The following is a 20087-nucleotide window of genomic DNA, read 5'->3' on the forward strand; positions in this document are numbered from 1 at the left end:
AATCCAGACCTGAAGGGTAGCTAGGGGCCATAATCTCAGGGGTTTCACCAGCAAACCTGGTCTTTTTTTTATGATTTTGAGTTTTGTTCCACACTGTTCTCCCACTCTATCCAGGATCTTCTGCACCAATCCCCCTCCAAGTGGTTTACAGTGGTAGCTGGGCACCATCTAGTTCTTCTGGTCTCATGGTCATATAGGCTGAGGAAATCTGTCTTTTCCAAATCATCTTTTTGAGCCATCTTGTGGAACTGAACTCATAATTCCTTTGGCCATTTTGTTTTTAATGTTCACCTCTGCCATCTCTGCATTTGAAGATTCTGATTAAGAGAAGGACTGACATTTTCCCCTAGTTCCAGATACGTGGAGAAAAGAAAAAAAAAAAAAAAAAAAAAACTATCAAACTAAACTAGAATCAACCTCATTCTTTGAAGTCTTCCATGTCTTTCCACATAAAGAGGAAAGACTCTAAAACATTTGGCTTGCCATCATAACTGTTGTTGTTGTTATGTGCCGTCGAGTCGGCCCCGACTCATGGCGACCCCTCCTTGGGTTTCCGAGGCAGTATCACTACGGAAGTAGGATTGCCCAACCTTCCTTCTGAGGAGTGGCTGGTGGGTTTGAACCACCAGCTGTCTGGTTAGCAGGCAAGTGTCTTAGCCACTATGCTACCAGAGCTCGCGCCATCATAACTACCTATGTCAAATATATCAAATGGAAAAAACAAATTAAGCTTCTGAATCTTCCATTCCTTCTCTTGTTGAATCAGGGTATTGCCTGTCAGTCAGGTGGTTGACAATTACTTTCTGAGCACCTCTATACCAAACATTGGGATGAGTTAATTATAATTACACCTTATCTTTGTAAAACACTAGACTTATTCAGAATTTAATTATCAACATTGTTTCATTAAATATTTGAAAAAATACAATGAGATGAGCTAAGTATTTTTTAAATACCTTTTACAAATTTAAAAAAAAAAAGAGGCTGAAAAATGTCAAATGCCTCGCTCCAAAGACACTTTGCCAGCTAGTGGCATTCAGGTCTCCTATCCCCTGGAGCTCTGGTAGCGTAATGCCTAAGGCACTTGACTGCTAACCAGAAGGCTGGCGGTTCAAACCCACCAGCCACTCCTCTGAAGGAAGATGGGGCAATCTACTTCTGTAGTGATGTTGTTGTTGTTGTTGTTATGTGCCGTCGAGTCGGCCCCGACTCATAGCGACCCCTCCTTGGGTTTCCGAGGCAGTATCACTACGGAAGTAGGATTGCCCAACCTTCCTTCCGAGGAGTGGCTGGTGGGTTTGAACCACCAGCCATCTGGTTAGCAGGCAAGTGTCTTAGCCACTATGCTACCAGAGCTCCCTCTGTAGTGATACTACCTCTGAAACCCAAGGAGGGTTCACTATGAGTCGGGTCCAATGGCACACAACAACAACAAACAACAACACCCCCTGACCAGCCTTTGTTCTAACACTTCTGTGAGCAGAACTTAGATTATCCCACGGAGGCAGCTCTAGGATCTCACAACCTTCTTTGGAAGAAATTCTCCATTTTTCCCCAACATTATTCTTCAGTTCCAGCCAAAGTTCAATTGTGTTTAATTTTAGCCCTTCTTCTGAAAGTAGCTTAGTTAGAAATGCAAAACAAAATTCCCAGGAGAATTTTTTAAATAATAGTCTCCTTTACCTGCACTTCAACCATCCCCTACCCCCCATACACACACATACACTGTCCCTGGTGTTAAGAAAAAAATTTCCCAGAAATTTTTGCTCCTCATTTCCATGCTTCCAGTGGCAAAGTGGGCTTCCAGGCCAAAAGAGACCGCAGGAGTAGACACACCTCCTTCAGGAGCTAACTCTCATTTTATTGCAGTTGCCCCAAAGCAATAGAAACCAGTGGATGAAACGGAAAAGAAATATAGAACCTGGGAAACAAATTGCCTTCGTGAAAATTATTTATCTAGCTTTCCCCTGCTCCCTTTGGAGAGGGACAAGATTGGCTATGTTTACACACCTGGTGATTCTTTAAAACTGTTGTTTGGTTAATAGCTTCTGACACCAGAAGCAAGGGGCTAGAGTACTTTCTGGATGTAAAAAATTCTCAGGGCAAATGAACCTAAGGTGACAGTAATAACAGCTGTCAACCCACAGAGAGGTAATTATAAAGCTGGCATTAAAACAAAACAAAACCTTCAAACATTACTGCCTCTGCACTGTAACACCAGGTGACAGGATACGGCAAAGCCATAACACCCTGTGAATAAACCCTGTGGGTTTAAGGGCCAAACTTGAACTCCCAAGGAGTCCCTAACTCAGAAACCCCCACCTAGTGAGCAACCCATGCACACAGATGATCCGGGGGGACTCCTGGAACCTACCTGTTTTTAGGAATCACCCAGGATGCCAGATAAATTTGCATATTCCCGTATTGCCATGTTCTCTTCTTCCCATCCCCAAAGGAAGCCCAGCCCACCCAAAACCCCCTAGCTACTTCTAAAACAATGACCCCCCAAAACAGAATAACCAATGTTTATCAGGTGCTGTCTGTGCTCAAGGCTTGTGCTAAGTGCTTACATGAATTCTCTCATTAATCTTCACAACAGCCCTGTTAAGGTGGGTGTTATTTTGTTGACGAGAAAAATTAATAACGGACATCTTATTTTGATTTTAAGTTTTTCCTTACCCACAAAACCAATTAACTGTAAAAAAAAAAAAAAATCCTAACCAAAAATTGATCCTGCCAGGGATCCTTTCTACCCCAAATTTCTCCTTTTGTCTGCTGTTCAAGGCCAGGCTTATTTAATTTAAATATCAAAAGGTGTAATGGCTGCTGGTAGGTGGAGGGCTAGAGACCACTTTGTGACCCGATAGCAATTTATCTCTGTAAAAGGGAATGACACAGTTCAAGCAATCATGTTAAGATTAGTATATGGTTGATCTTCTATTCTTCACCTTTCTCTTCTTTTTGTAAATCCCATTGTAACTAGCCTTGGAGCCATTTGTGCTATTTTTGGAATCAGAATGGTCTCCCTATATGCAGGGGAGCTCTGGTAGCATAGTGCCTAAGGCACTTGACTGTTAACCAGAAGATTGGTGGTTCAAACCCACCAGCCACTCCTTGGAGGGAAGATTGGGCAATCTATTTCTGTAGTGACACTGCCTGGGAAACCCAAGGAGGGGCTGCTATGAGTCAGAGATGACTGGACAGCACATAACAACAACATGTGCATATAAAATAACTGGTCAGAATGAACTTTATGTTCCAATTTCTTTGAGATTTGATTATTTTTAGTTATTTTTTATTGTTCTCTCTCCTTCTAAGGAAAGCAAAGATCGGAGAGAAATTGACAAACTAATCTAAGACCACACATAGCTGGTGGCAGCTCCTGGACTTGAGTGCTGGCCTTTCTGACTCTTGGACCCAGCTTCACTCTTTTGCCTCAACCCCAGGACAGTCAGGCAAAGAGGGCTGCCAGACCAGAGCCCACAGGGCCAAAGCCACGATTACGTTTCTTCACCTTCAGTTTTACTGTGGTTTCTGAATTTTTCCCATCCATTAGAATTATGTAAGGTGGTGCTCTGGTGGTATAGTGGATAAGGCATTTGGCTGCTAACCAGAAAGTCAGTGATTAAAACCCACCAGCCACTCCAGCGGAGAAAGATGGGGCAATCTACTTCCATAAAGATTTACCACCTCAGAAACCCAATGGGGTCACTATGAGTTAGAGTTGAATTCATGGCAGTGAGTTTGATTTGGGGGGGGGGGCGATATTAAGAAGAAAATACAGCTTCCTAGAAGCTCTGGTGGCATAGTGCCTAAGGCATTTGACTACTAAACAGAAGGCTAACAGTTCAAACCCACCAGTGACTTCTCAGAAGGAAGATTGGACAATCTACTTCTGTAGTAATACCACCTCGGAAACCTGAGGAGGGGTCACTGTGAGTCAGATCCAACTCGACAGCAGTGAGTTTGTTTGTTGAGACCTCACTTCAACTAACTGAATTTCTGGTGGTGGTATCATTTTTTAAATCTGAGCCGTAGAAAATGTAGAGCCTATCAGAATGTTTCCTAAAATCTCAAAAATTCCATTTGATGACAAAATCCTAGCAGCTACATGTTATCAGACAAGTCTTTGGTCCATGATTTTCACACCAAAGAGAAACAGATCTTCCATTGCTATATTCCCAGCCTAAGAGCACCTTAAGCAAATAAAGTTCACTGAGCCTAGTCACAGGGGAGGATTACCCAATAATCAAGGTAAGCATGGGATTATCTGTGCTTAATTAGTAATCTGTAGTGAACAGTTTCACATGCTTTTCAGCATGTTGGTGTTGTTATGTGCCGTGGAGTCTGACCCAACTCATAGCCATCCCTCCTTGGGCTGCCAAGGCAGTATCATTATGGAAGTAGATTGCCCTACCTTCCTTCCGAGGAGTGGCTGGTGGGTTTGAACCACCAGCCTTCTGATTAGCAGTCAAGTGCCTTAGGCACTATGCTACCAGAGCTCCTTTTCACCATGTAAGCACAAGTAAGCTCATGCTTACCTGTGCTTACTAGGCACCCCGCCCCTGTCAGGGACTGTAAATTTGCAAAAGAGGCTTTGATTCTGTCGGAAGGTGCTGTGGGGTTGGGAGAGTGACGGATACCAGCCATACCAAGAATCAGAATCTGTGTGTGGTGAAAAAGTATGAAACTTTCCACTACAGATTGGTAAGTAAGCACAAGTAAACCCGTGTTTACTTTGTTTATTGGGTATCCAACACTGCCTAGGGAAGCATGGAACAGGCTCAGCCCAAACCTTCCCTTGTTCTCAGGAAATCCTTCATTGGACTTGATGGGCCTTTCCATTCATTAGGACTCACTCATTCTTGCAGACACTCCCAACAGGCCCAGGCCCAAGTTACTAAACGCTGTCTCCCTTTGTTTTAAAAGTAATGATGTGGGGAAATCTTTTGAGATGGAAATTTCCCAAAGCACATCAGAACCACCCAGCCCCTCCCAAGCAGGATTGTGAGCCAGGGGTGTGGCCGGCAGAGCCAGAGCAGCCTGAGACTACAGCAAAGAAAAGGAAATGGAGGGCAAGATTTACTCTTTGCTTCTCACCTGCTGTTTCAAACATCTCCCACCAGGAGGGTGGGTACAGAATACACAAGATGGGAAGTTCAGCACTTGAGGACAAGCGGGAAGAGCGGAATTTCTACCTTCAAAATCCCTGCCAAACTCTATGTCCCTGGGCTTCTGTAGTTCTAAAAAATCCTGGAAGATTCTGATAGAATCTGGGCCTTCTTGTTGGTTGCTCTCAAGTCAGCCTGACACATTGCTACCCTATGCATATACAACAGAATGAAGTCACTGCCCAGTCAAGCACCACCCTCATGGTCACTGGTATGCTTGCGTCCGTTGTTACAGCAACTGTACATTTTGACAGCCCTCCAACCTACCTATGTAGACGACAGTATTCTGTTGTGATCCACGGGATTTTAATTGGCTGATTTTCAGAAGTAAATTGCCAGGGGTTTGTTCTCAGTCTGTCCTAGTCTGGAAGCTCCTTTGAAACCTGTCCATCATGGGTGACCCTACTGGTATTTGAGACACTGTTGCATAGCTTCCAGCATCACAGCAACACGTAAGTCACCACAGTGTGACAAACTGACAGAACAGCTGGTGGCTAGGACCTTGGCAAGCAGGAAATGCTTGTCTCCCAACCAGAACAAAAAAAAAAAAGTATACTCAGCCTACCAGCAAGCACAATTAGTTAAACTGGGTAAAACTTTTAAAACAGTTAAAACTAGCCTCTTGGCATCTTTGTCCAGCTCCCTGTCTAACAGGCCTTTAACCTGACTGGGTCAGAATCAACAAAAAGCAATGTGGTTGCAGGGAAGCCCTGCTGTGATCACAATTGGATGAGAAGCAACTTGCACTGGGACTGGAATTACCCAAAGTCATACTTAAGCCGCCTATTAAAAGCTCAAGTCCCAGGATGACTGGGCAGTGTCCAACCCCACCCCAGAGCATGGGAGGGGCCCTGGCCCCTGATTACACCTGGCAACTCAGGCAGAGATGAAAAGGTAGCCTCCCAGGCCAGGGTCATGTATGCATGAACAGATAGAGAGGCAGGGGTGGCTTCCCAGTCTGCTCTGGGCCAGACTCCTCTGGAAAGGCTCAGAACAGTGATGTGGATCTGATGTCAGACCTGGGAATGGGTGTCAGTCAAGAGTAGTCTCAGGACCCCATCAGGTCTGGATCTGGAATGGGTCTGGGGTCTTGGACTCTGAGTCTGACTCCTCGGCAAAGACTAGAATGTGGTCGTTTCCGATTTCTCCTTACCAGGCCTGCCTCACCCAGATGTTTGAAAGAATAACATGAAGTCTAATCTTTCTGGTCACACTGGCCCCAGTCAAGGCAAAGCCAGTCTTACAGTGTCTAGAGCCCAAGCCCAGGACATCCCCCCCACTTCTGCCAGGACCCCATTTCTCTAGCTGCTCCATCAGCGGCCAGTTCCTTTTCTGTCCTGGTCCATCCTGTGTCCTACAGCCCTCTCCAGCTTTGTGCTATGGCCCAACTGGAAGAACCTGCACAATTTGAGAGCCTCTGCATGACATCTATGTACTGTGTACTACTTTATTCTCTACCAAGTATATTCACTTACGCTGTTTCAAGCATAAAACAACATTGAGTACTCTTTAGAACTAGCCAGAAAGCCAGCTTCTGGAGAAGGCTTTCATAAGGCAAATGTCAAATTCTCTCTGCCTTTTGATAAACTAGACAGATCCCACCAGAAGTTTCCCATAGGACCAAACATATCGTTCTGAAACTTTTGCAAGGCAGAAACACACTTCTCTCAGAGATGTTTGTTACACCCACCTCAAATCAGATCCATAACACATGGACTGGATTTGAATGACCAAATCCGGACCTCTGAGTTTCCAGAGGGCTTGTCTAGCTATTCACAGATGGCGGTGACAAAGCTAAATTTCACCTTAAGTTTAATTAATTGACTTTGGTTACTTTAATTTTGGGGAGCTCCAGTGGCATAGTGCCTAAAGCATTTGACTGCTAACTGGAAGGCTGGTGGTTCAAACCTGCCAGCCACTCCACAGAAAGAAGGTTGGCCCATCTATTTACTTCTGTAGTGATACTGTCTCAGAAACCCAAGGAGGGGTCACTATGAGTTGAATTCGACTTGACGGCAGCAAGTTTGGTTTTGGTTTTACTTTAATTTTGATGGCTAAAGAAATCCTCCCACCCTTTCATTACAGACAACTACTCACTACAAACAACTGGCCAAGATGGACTAAATGATCTCTTCTGTTAAATAAGCCATGTTGTTATTAGCTGCCGCCATGCCTGGTCCTGCACCATCGCTGTGATCAGTTGGGGATTAGATGGTTGGATCCAGTTGTGATCCACACGGTTCTTTCTAATCTTAGTCTGGAAGCTCCAGTGAAAGCTGTCCAGCATCACAGAAACACGCAAACCTCCACCAACAGACAGTTGGTGGCTGTGCATGAGGTGCATTTGGCCAGGAATCGAATGCAGGTCTCCCGCTTGGGAGGTAAGATTCTGCCATTGAACCACCACTGCCCCAAGACAAACTTTAGAATAGACTTTTTCCTACCTCATTTCCCCAACCTTCTCTCTCTCACCTTCAGTCTTTACAATGTCTAGGCACCAAACCAGAGCATCTCATCTCCTCCCTCTCTGTCAGTTTCCCAGGATCATGTGTCTTTATCATAGGAAAACATTCCAAACAAAATAGCGCTAACCTTTAGCAATCACCCACCATGGCAGTGATCTATTCCCCTCAACTTTCTTTTAAAAACCTAGGAAGTCTTTGTCCCAGTCGAGTAGGACCTGGTCTCCTACTACATAATATCCCTCCTCCTCAGCCCCTTCAGCTCTGGTAGCGCAGTACCTAAGGCACTTGACTGCTAACCAGAAGGCTGACAGTTCAAACCCACCAGCCACCCCTCGGAAGGAAGATGGGGCAATCTACTTCCGTAGTGATACTGCCTCGGAAACCCAAGGAGGGGTCGCTATGAGTTGGGTCCAACTTGATGGCACATAACAACAACAACAGCAGCCCCTTCATCCCTTCTCTTGGCCCTTTCCCCTCCCTTAGAATAATTCTTTTTGAATAAAATCCTCCTTGCCTGTTCTAACATTGGTGCAATCTTTTCTTTGGCAGTTCCTATACTGCAAATGATTGTACCATGTGGTTCTGTGCTGCATTTTTCTTCCTAAGCCTTGCTTTCAGTATCCCTGAAACTAGTTTTGTTGTTGTCATGTTTTGTTTTATCCCAAAGCTAGCTAATGTAAAGTTCCCTGAGATTAAAAAAGTACAAGATCATAAAACCTTAGAAAAATAAGTAATTATTTAATTTCTACTTCAAAATAGACTATGTACATCTGAAACTCTAAGGGGATATATACCAGGAAATTATTTCATCATAAAAATAAAATACAAAATAATGATTGCCCATTTCAGATCCATCTTCAATCCAGCTGAAAGGGGCATAAGCTGCCGGTTGTGTTGCAGTAGGGAGCCATCCTCTGTCAGTGACTTGGTGGCCATCTCAAAGGGGTTCCGTGTCTAGGAGTTCCTGGAGTGTTTTGAGGACATGCTTTGGCTGGCCAGTGGCAAAGTCCTGCAACCGGGAGCCCATCTGCTCCTGGAGACTCCTGGACAGCCGGCTCACAGCCGTACGCACATTCCCGCTGTGCCCAGGCAGGATGCCTTTCCCAGTCATGTTGTTCAGGAAGTACCAAAGGACAGGAAGGACGTGGCGCTCTACGGCCTGAGGCTTCCGGGGATAAACTGAGGTCACCAGCACTGTGGGCAGAAAAAGGAGAGCTACTGAGTCAGGCACTCTCTCCTCCCCTACTGCCCTCTCTTGGGACACCAACTCTATCCCCCAAAGGGCAAGAGGCCTTAAAGGTCGACTTCTCCATCGGGCACCATACCTAGGACCGATGATGCCTTTAAAACCCATTGCCCTTGAGTTGATTTTGACTCATAGCAACCCCCATTGGCTTTCCAAGGCTTTAAATCTTTACAGAAGTAGTTTGGCCTCATCTTCCTCCCACAGAGCAGCTGGTGGGTTTGAACTGCCGACCAAAATGCCTTATCCACTATACCACCAGAGTTCCTTACAATGCCTTTAGAGGCCCATGAAAATATTGTCATTTCATTTCAAATCAGAATAAATTAATAAATTCAGCCTGGATTACAGTCATCTTTTTATTCTAACCAGTTATAAAATATAATTTAAAAAAAAAAAAAAAGGGGGGTCCATCAAAGCAAAAGTGTCCAATCTCCATGATGGTAAAAATGGCTCCCAACTGTCCAGGGGAGAGGAAAACAGGCAGACGGACCCAGATTACTAACCCACCTCCTCTATGCCCTAGCTGTGTGAGCTTAAGAAGGCCTCCAACCTTTCTGTTTCCAAATATGTAAAATAAGCAGATCTGGTGGCGCAGTGGCTAAGATATTTGACTGCTAGCCAGAAGGCTAGTGGTTCAAATCTACCAAACCCACCAGCCACTCTGCAGAAGGAAGATGGGGCAAGCTATGTCCATAAAGATTTACCACCTCAGAAACCCAAAGGGGGTCATTATGAGTCAGAATCGACTAAATGGCAGTGAGTTAATATGGAAAATAAAGATAATGATCCTGGGCCAAGCTTTTAAGGTTGTTTTAGAGATTTGATAATGAAGTGTACCTAACAAGCTTGGCACTTGGTAGGCTGGCACGTGACAACTGGTAGCCAGTATTAAGGCTAACCCCACCCCCACACCTCCCCCAAAAAACTAGCGTTACTTCGACTTTTATCGCCACTTGTGAGAGTCCAGACACACAGCAAGAAACATTGTGGGAGAGAGAGAAGTCAAAATTCTCTCACATGAAGTGTTCTGGCAAATTGTTCTGGTGGCACAGTGAGTAAGGCATTTGGCTGCTAACTAGTAGGTCAGCAGTTCAAACCTACCAGCTGTTCCACAGGAAGAAGATGGGGCTGTAAATATTTACAGCCTGGGAAACCTTATGGGGTCACTATGAATCAGAATCAGTTTGATGGCAGTGGTTTGGTTTGATTAGTCAGAGACAGGACCAGCTTGACCTGCCCAGTACTAGATGCTTCCAGACCTCATTATAAGACCAAAAGCAATTCATGAAGCATGGAAGTGCTTTGTAAAATCATCACGCTCCCTACAGACCTTTCATTCCAGTGATGAGCCCCTTAAATCTGGTTACCCCAAACCCTCAAGCCTCTTTTTTTATCACACCAAAAAGTTAACAATAAGTCAATTGCCTCAAAATTTTTAACAGTTCATTTGTTTGTTCAGAATTGGATGTTATATCTTTAAATGTTTTTAAAGCATCTCTTTTTTCCCTCTTACAATTTGTTTGTCTTCTTTTTTGATTGTTGTAAATGTATAATTATAACACAACATTTGCCAATTCAACACTTTTCACATGTATAGTTCAGTGAAACCAATTACATCATATTGTACAGCAATCACCCAATATCTATTGCCAAAGTTTCCACCACTATAAATGGAAATTCAATGCTTCCAAACCCCAAAACCTCTCTAAACTCCAGAAAACCCAGAAGCCAGGCAGACCTGCCAGCAAGCCCTCCATCACCTAAATACATGCTCCAGCCAATGTCAGAGCCACATCGAATGCTGTCTCACTTAGGAGGGGCTGCTCTGTCCTTCAGCTTTGGCTGAACTGCCCTAAGTGCATTGATGCTAACAATACTGGCTTTACAATCAACATGCTCTGGCAAAGGATAAGTGCTGGTGACAGTAAACAATGCTGAAAGCAGTGCTTTATTTATTTATGGGGCAAAGAAACTGGAATGTTCCCTGGGCTTGGGCACGTCTGGGAAATTAGCACTGTCTGAGCACAGGTGCAGAGCTTTGCAGCAACCCTGAGAGGCAGGGCTTGCACCCAGTGCACAGAGGGGGAAACCAAGGCTCAGGAGCCAAGGGGCTTACATCAAACCACACAGCTAATGAGGGCAGAGCTGAAACAGAACTGACTCTGCCTTGCCTCCAAAGTCCATGTTCTTCCCATCCCACACTGCCTTCCACAGTTCTAGAAGCCCCACTTTTTAAAATTCTTTGTTCTAATTGTTTTATGTATCTATTTTTTTAATTGTGGTAAATATACAGATAACAGAACATTTGTCATTTCAACAATCTTCACATGTACAATTCAATGACATTAAAAATGTTCACTGTGTTGTTCAACCATCACCATTTTTCCATTACCCTTAACAGAAACTCAGTGTCCCCCCAAGCATTGTATCTTCCTTTACCCCTACGGGCTTCACTTTTTAGTGACTGGTCAGGAGTTTTGTTTTAATGAAACCTCCAATTTGTCCTCCCCTCAGCAGCTTAACTCACCCAATTCCCCCAAGATATCTTGCACCAGGAGCCCGACAGGGTACCTCTTATTTCAGAGCCAGCCTGGGACAATGGGGAGCTGAGAAGGTGAGATCACCACCCCCTCAGCTCAGCTCAACACCCTCTCAGTGATGTTTCCCACAGAATGGATATATTGACTTTCTGGCCATATGACTGGGATTCCTGCACCCCACTCTGTGGAACCCCCTTGGAGATCTCCAAGTGTCCCAGACCCTGGAGGGTTCAGTAAAGGTGTTCCTTACCAGTGAGGAAGGCAGGACTGTACCCAGTGAGTCAGCCCAGCCACATCAGCATTCATGAGAACTTTCCAGAGGAAAGGGCCTTGAACAACAAGACATTGGTTGAAAAGAGGTGAGAGCTCTGTTCCCTGTATTTGGAATATGTTGCAAAGGGAGAGGACAGGAAAAAAAAAAAAAAATCCTGGTCAACTCCAAGGATGGGGGTTGGGAGCAAGGGGCAGAATGAGAGGTGAGAGGAACAAGAGGAAGTTAGCAAGGGAGCAATAAGAGGCAACAGGGGGGGAAAATGGATTTGTACCTTCACTGAACAAAATAACTCAAGAGTTTCCAAAGTCTCCACTGAATCTCACCTACAGACGGTGAGAAGAACTATTTCAGGAACTAAGCCCAGGTGAGGCTCTCCTCTTGTTTTGGTTACCTAGTGTCACTTAAACAGAAGATACCACAAATGGGATGCTTGAACAAACAGGAGTTTATTCTACTACAGTTTCAGAGGCCAGAAGTCCGAGTTCAGTGTCAGGCTCTAGGGGCTGGGTGAAAACTCCTTGACCTTCGGCTTCAGCTCTGCCTCTTGCTCCCAGGTCGCTGAAGCTGGAGGCATCTCTTCACTCAGGCAGCTGTTGGCTGCTGAGGCTGACAAACCCAAGGGCAACAAGTGAAAAGGCACAGTCCCGATATTAACAAACCACACAGCAGGCTATTGATTCAAGTCCATTGAAAGTCCCCAGATTGGCAGAGCATGGCAGGCTGCTGAACAACGACTCAGCCACATGCAGGGTTCAAGCGTGCCATAAGCTGGAGACCTTCCTTGAAGTTGCTTCTTATATACTGGATGCAGCCCATATCCCTAAAGCAGCTACTCAGCTACTCCAATAGATTCTACCATGGAGTTAATTACCAGTCTCCTCATGGGGAATAACTACATCCAGCTGCCCAGCCACTCAACCAGGCCCAGCCAAGTTGACAACAACCTTAACTACCACACCTCCTCTCACCACCACACAAAATTGGGTGTTCCCCTACCTTCTCTACCTGCCCAAATCTTACAACACAGCTGCACTTCAGACCAGAACCTCACCCACTCTGGAACAGAAAGGCCCATTGACACCTGGGGCACACATCCCAGGAAGCTTATACCTCAGTCAGAATAACAATCTTGGCCCCATCTCAGCTCCTCTGCTCCTGCTTTCTTTACTGCTCAGATCTCTGCTAATGCAGAGTTATGTTCCTCAGTCACCTGGCTGACAGAGTCTTTCAAGACCCTTCTGGGAATCATGATGAGGAAGAAAACCCCATTAAATTCAACCTTAAAAGGCAGCTAAAGTAATTAGCAAAAGATTTACTCCTATTAAGCAGTGCTATTGTTAGTCAATTGAAATTATCTCCTCTGTTTCGGGCTAAAACTGAGTCACAGATAAACTATGGAGACCCTTGTTTTTGGGGGCTGCACTGCAGTGCATTACTTAACATAGCCCTTCTAGCCATAGTCTTTGTAACTCCCACCAAATGACTGGGTAGTGGTGTTGTTGTTATATGCCGTCAAGTCGGACCCAACTCATAGTGATCCCTCCTTGGGTTTCTGAGGCCGTATCACTACGGAAGTAGATTGTTTCATCTGGGTAGGACTATGCAAATATGAGGTGCTTTTGGTCCACCAAAGGGATTGGATAGTTTACTAATAATGTAAATAAGATGCATGGCACTCTTGTGGAGATTGTTGTGTTGTTTCGTGTCAGCAATTTGGTTCCGAATCATAGTGACCCATGTACAAGCCAAGTCCTGCACCATACTAACAATCATTGTTATACTTGAGCCCATCATTGCAGCCACTGTGTGAATCCATCTCATTGAGGGTCTTCCCCTTCTTCACTGACCCTCTACTTTACCAAGCATGATGTCCTTCTCCAGGGAATGGTCCCTCTCACAACATAACCAAAACAGATGAGACAAAGTCTGGCCATTCTCTCTTCCAAGGAGCATTCTGGCTGCACTTCTTCTAGGAAAGATTTGTTTCTTTTTCTGGCAGTCCACGGTATTTTCAGAATTCTTTGCCAACACCACAATTCAAAGGGATCAACTCTTCTTCAGTCTTCCTTATTCATTGTCCAGTTTTCACATGCATATGAGGCAATTGATACCATGGCTTGGGTGAGGTGCTCCGTAGTCTTCAAAGTGACATCTTTGCTTCTTAACACTGGAAAGAGGTCTTCTGCAGCAGATTTGCCCAGTGCAATATGATGTCTGATTTCTTGACTGCTGTTTCCATGGGTATTGATTGTGGATCCAAGTAAGATGAAATCTCTCACAATGTCATTCTTTTCTCCATTTATCATGATGTTGCTTATTGGTCCAGTTGTCGGGATTTTTGTTTTCTTTATGTTGAGGTGTAATCCATACTGAAGACTGTAGTCTTTGATCTTCATCAGTAAGTACTTCAGTCATCTTCACTTTCAGCATGCAAGGTTGTGTCAATGCATATTGCAGGTTGCGGGGTGGGACCATGCAATAAAGTGTATGAACCCTAATATGGGCACTGGTCAGTTTTGTCATCTTGCTAGGCTTAAAATGAGCCATCCCAGAGTTGGAAAGGTGGGGGGGTGAGGGGGATCTCACTACCATTAAGAAAGAAGAGCCAGGAGTGGAGTGAGTCCTTTGGACCCAAGATCCCTGCACTGAACTTCCTCAATCAAGGAGACAGAGAAGAATTATGTGCAGAGACAATGAGAAGCAAAGGCAGCAGAACCAAGAGACTCGCATGAGATAGAGTGGTGGGCTTCCTGGTCCACAAGTGAGAAAACTGAGTGCCTTGGAGCAGGCATGCTGGTGAAGTAGGATGCCTCTAGGCACTTATCCATGGAGCTAGGTTCACTGACCCACAGAACAAGAAAGCTGAGTGCCTTTAGGCAGGAGGCTTGCTAACAGAATGGATTGCCTCTCTGGCCACCTATCACAAGAGCTAAAAGAGTTTTGCAACACTTGCCTGAGCAGGGCTGAGGCCAAGATGCAACCAAGCCAAAAGGAGGAGGGCCAAAGAGAGGCATGCTTTTGGGCACTGCTGAAAAGAGACTGCCCTCGTAGAAGAACTGTATCCTGAGTCACTTCTGATACTGAATTGTAACCTGTTACTTTCCTAATAAACCCCATAATTATGAATATTGTCTGTGAGTTCTGTGTGGCCACTACAACAAATGATCAAACCCAGCAGAGAAGTAGAGAGTGCCATGGGACAGTTGGTGTCAGAATTGGTAAAAATAATTTTAAAACAGATAAAAGCAAACAAAAAAAAAAAAAAAAAAAAAAAAAAAAAGCGGGGGTGAGGGGAGGCATGTCTGACCTCCACCTCATAGGAATCAGCCTTGGGCTATTGATGTAGATAATCTCCTCCTTTTGTGAAGTAAGAGGAGGTCAGACACCTCCTTCATGCCATTTTTATAGAAATCTTTGGAAATAGATGGAAAAAATTTACAGTAATTGAGTAATCTAAAGTGAGGAGGCTCTCCTTCCTCTGGGCCCCATAGATTATCCATACAAGGTCAGGGAAGGATTTCACTCAGAGAATAATGAGTTTGAACAACAGAGAAGCGTTCCCTGTCTGGGATTCAGAGTGATCTCAGTTTTGCTGCCCTGCTTTCACCCCAGGGCACCTTCAACATTGCACTGCTGCCATCATGACCCCCAACCTTGCTTACTAGCCCTGTCTGCTTGGGGAAGGCCTGGCACCTGGTAATGCTGGGAGGACTAAGCCAGGGCATAGAGAGGGAAAATGAGCAGCTGGCATTCTATGTGGCTAATTGGTCTGTATTTGTCAGCACCTACTGAGAGTCCAGCGCTGGGGGGCACTGGCTGGGGCCTGTAGACTGGTTAAAAGACTGTTTGGGGTGGGCTGTGTAGTGGCACATATAACTCATGTAGGAGTGCTAAGGAGAAGGGAGATTGGCAGAGAAAGTGCATGTAATTGGGGTAGAGGAAGAAGAGGGCAGAGCCTGGAGAGGTGAGCAGCCAGGTAGTGATGGGCCTGGTGGGCCCACTCCAGGGAGCCTGTACGCTGTCCTGAAAATTACTCAGAAGCCATGGAAGGATGTAAAAGTATGATCACTCAGCATTTAGGGGAGCTCTCTGGAGTCTAGAGAAGAGGCTGAGTTCACTTCCTGTTCTGGTACCTAGTGCCACTCTGACAAGAAATATACCACAAATGGGATGGCTTAAACAAACAGGAGTTTATTCTTACAACTTGGAGGCTTTAAGTCCAAGTTCAAAGTGCCAGGCTCTAGGGCCTGGGTGAAAGCCCCTCAACCTTGGGGTCCAGCTCTGCCTCCTGCTCCCGGCCCACTGGAGCTAGAGGCATTTCTTCACTCAGACAGCTGCTGGCTGCTGAGGCTGAGAAGCCCCAAGGTTGACAAGTAAAAAGGCACAGTCCCGATGTTACCAAACCACACAGCAGGCCATTAACTTAAGTCTATTGTATATGTCCCAAGGTCAGCAGAGCATAGTAGGCTGCTGAGCAACGACATGGCTACATGCAGGGTCCAAGCATGCCATAGACTAGAGACCATTCTCAAAGCTTCTCCTTATATACAGGAAGCAGACCACCTCCCAAAGGCAGCTTCTCAGCTGCTTGTGGTAGATCCCACCATGGAGTTGATTGTCAGTCTCATCATGGGGAATAACTACCACCAGCTGCCCAGCCACCCAACCAGGCCCAGCCAAATTGACACACAAGCATAACTACCATACTTCCTTCCTCCCTAGCTTCACAAGACAGAAGAGTGGGCTTTTGGCAAGCAAGAAGGATCATAAATGTAGCCTGCCCAAAGTCAGAGTTGACAAGTGGCAAGTGGGTCTGTGGACCCCAAAACCTGTTTTCTTTCCATGTAGCCACATTAAGGGTCACAGGAGTAGGTTTTAGCCCTGGAATGAAATCTCCTTGGACTTACTCTGCAGATTCAAAGCAGAAATAGAATTGGAGCAACCTTTCTCAGCCAAAGCTTGAACAGGGCAGAGAAGATCCAGGCTGAGTCCCCATCTGCACACAATACAGTTTCAAAGACCTGGCTAGGGGTTAAATGGGGTTAAAATCCAGCCCCTGCTCAGTGTGCCAGCTGTGCATGCTGAAGAAGGGGCAACTTTTCCCAATTCTCACAACAATGCTGTCTGCTCACCAAGGCACACACACACACTACTGGGAGCCTTATTTGCTATGAGGAAGAAATGCACAGTACATTTTTTAGAAACTGTTTGGTGATGTACAAACCTGGCAATTTAAGTACTGTCACACACATAACAGAATATCAAAAAATTTAAATTATCTGTGGGGATTGTTCTAGGTCCAAGATAAGTTCAACTACACACCAGGAGAGAAAAACAGAGATCACCTAGGAAAGTGGAGGGCTAGGGGAGTAGGGCTGCTTACCTGACAGACGTTCTGTGACATCAAGCACCGCATGGCCGCTCAGGAAACGCACACGCCCAGCAAACACTTGCAGAAGGCACAGATTGTCTAAAGAGATGGAGAATGTCACTGACTATGATACTCTGATGGAGAATGTCAGTGACTGTGATGCTGTGAGACGTGCACAACAGCACCAGGTGTTCACAGTGCCAGGTACCTTCAAGAGGGAGAGCCCTTTGGGAAGCTGAATTAATTTTTTCAGGTCATAATGAGGCCACTTAACAGTGAATGTGCATGGAATTTTGAGGGAAGAGTAGGTGGCCTGAAATAGTTTAAATGTCTCCCAAACAGGCCTCTTTTACTCCAGTGAAGTCCTCTGAACTAAAAATTTCACTGCTTTATATTGTCTATGCTTCCTCAAACAGAAGGAAGGTTGGGCAATCTACTTCCGTAGTGATACTGCCTCGGAAACCCAAGGAGGGGTCGCTATGAGTCTGGTCCGACTCGATGGCAAAACAGCAACAGCAATGCTTCCTCAAAAAGAGCTCTGGTGGTAAGTGGTTAAGGCATTGGGCTGCTAACCAAAAAGGTCAGTGGTTTGAGCATACAGCCACTCTATGGGCGAAAGATGAGGCAGTCTGCTTCTGTAAAGATTTATAGCCTTGGAAACCCTATGAGGGTCACTATGAGTTGGAACAACTCAATGGCAGTGAGTTTGGTTTGGTTTGAGATGCTTCCTCAAATTGCTGTGCACTTTAGGCAAAAGGATGGATGGATGGATGGATGGACAGACGGACAGATAGATAACAAAATAGAGGTGGATAACTAGTTGCCTTGCAGTTGATTTGGACTCATGCAACCCTATGTGTATCAGAGTAGAACTGTGCTCCATAGGATTTTTTCTTTCTTAATTGTGATTTGGGTGAAAGTTTACAGAGCAAATTGGTTTTCCATTCAGCAATTCATACACATTTTGTTTTGTGACTTTCATTGCAATCCCCACAATACAACAGCACCCTTCTCACATCCTCCCTGTGTCTACCATTTTCCTTTGTCCTTCTTTCCTATCCCTTCCTGCCTTCTAAGCTTTATCCCAGGGAAAATGCTGCCCTTTTGACTTTGTGTGGCTGGTTGCTTTAATGAGTGCATACATTCCTCGTATTCACCTCATAGGCCTACCTATCATTTGGCTGAAAGGTGAGCTATTGGGGTTGAGTTTAGTACCCAGCTTGAAGAATGTCTAAGGACCACAGTTTCAGGGGTTCCACCGGTCTCTATCCGACCAGTAAGCCTGCTCTTTTTTATGATTGTGAGTTTTGTTTCACATTTTTCTCTCTCTCTATCCTGGACCTCCTATTGTGAAACTGGTCAGTAATGGTAGCCAGGCACCATCTAGTTCTGGTCTCAGGGTCATGAAGGCTGGGGTTCATGTGGTCCATTAGTCCTTTGGATTGTTTCCTTGCATTTTTTATTTTCTTCACTCTTTCCTCCAGATAGTGAGAAACCAATAGTTGAACTTTAGATAGCCACTAACAAGCTTTTAAGACCATAGTTGCTACTCACTAAAGTAGGATGTAGAACATTGTCTTTGTGGATGATGTTATGCCAAATGACCTCAGTGTCCCCTGAGACTATGGTCCTGAGCCCCCATATCCAGCAACTCATTCCTTCAAGGTGTTTGGTTATTTGTGATAGTTGGAGCTGTGTGTCAACTTGGCTAGACCACAATTCTGTGTGGATTAAGCAATTGTGATGTGGGTTGTTCCAATGATGGGATCAGATGTATATGTTTTGAGCAGCCAATCCATTGAAAAGGAGTTTCTCTAGGGGTGTGGCCTGATTCCAGTATATTTATGGACATCCTGGGAAAAGAGACACTCTTCTCTTTCATTGATCGGGATTCTGTTGTGCTGCCTACAACTGTCCCGTGAGCGAACAACCCACCATTTGGCCTGGAGATCTTGGATTCGTCATTCAGTGGAGTCAACAGCCAGTATACTGCCTGCTAACCTTGAGCTCTTCAGCCCCTGCAGCTGCATGAGTCGGGAAAAGCCTCCAGCTTGATGTTTGATCCAAGAACTTGGCACTTGCCAGCTTCTGTAAGTGTGTGAGCCATTTTCCTAAGATAAATTTCTCTTTCTCTCTCTCTCTATATAAGTTTTACTAGTTTTGCTTCTCTAGAGAACCCAGGCTAACACAATTATGACTACTAAGTTTTCATAACTTTGCCTACTGTATTCATGGATATATTTATAGCACATATAAATACATATTAGAGCTATCCTCTGTCAAACCTATATGTATTCGTGGGTGTAGCACCATTCCCACCACTCATCTGTCAGTTTGTTATACTGTGGTGGTTGCATGTTGCTGTGAGGCTAGAGGCTATGTCACTGATATTTCAAATACCAGCAGGTTCACTCATGGTGGACATGTTTCAATGGAGCTTCCAGACTAAGACAGACTAGGAAGAAGAATGGGCCCATCCACTTCTGAAAAAAACTGGACTATGAAAACATTATGAATAGCAGTGAAACACTGCATGACACATTGACTGAGCAATGTTTCATTCTGTTGTACACAGGGTTGCTATTAGTTGGAGCCAACTCAACAGCACCTAACAATAACAACATTCCCATTTGGCCTCCCACACTCATAGATTATTGTTATTACTGTTATTGCAGAATTGTGTATGTAATAGTATTCACTTTTGTTGCATTTAACTCTTGTACTCTTCCCTATGTCTCCCACTGCCTTGATCATTTTGTGTGACCTCCCCTTTACTGTATATTGACATTCCCTTCACCCAAGTTAATATGCATCTAGCATATAGGCAATTTTCGATCCCTTCCCCTCCCACCCCTGGTAACCTTCAAACAACAATTATTTCTGTGTGTAAACCTTTTCTTAACTTTTTACAGTAGTGATTTCATGCAATAATTGTCATTTTGTGATTAATTTCACTCAGCATAATGTCCTCTAGGTTCATCCATGTTATGAGGTGTTTCACAGATTCATCATTATTCTTA

General features: G+C 44.8%; 1 protein-coding gene across 1 annotated transcript in view; it reads right to left on the reverse strand.

The window, feature by feature from the left end:
- Nucleotides 1-8573: 8573 nt before the first annotated feature.
- Nucleotides 8574-20087, reverse strand: part of TOGARAM2 (TOG array regulator of axonemal microtubules 2) — a 75048-nt gene continuing 63534 nt past the window's right edge. Inside the window, exons 18-19 of the mRNA XM_007938817.2 lie at nucleotides 17080-17166; nucleotides 8574-8830 (exon numbers count right to left, since the gene is read on the reverse strand). Coding sequence (XP_007937008.2) covers nucleotides 8574-8830; nucleotides 17080-17166 — 344 coding nt within the window. The remainder of the gene's footprint in view (nucleotides 8831-17079; nucleotides 17167-20087) is intronic.

Source organism: Orycteropus afer, unplaced genomic scaffold (assembly GCF_000298275.1).
Source record: "Orycteropus afer afer isolate SDZICR_OR568_19922 unplaced genomic scaffold, OryAfe1.0 scaffold00054, whole genome shotgun sequence".
Taxonomy (NCBI): Eukaryota; Metazoa; Chordata; class Mammalia; order Tubulidentata; family Orycteropodidae; genus Orycteropus; species Orycteropus afer.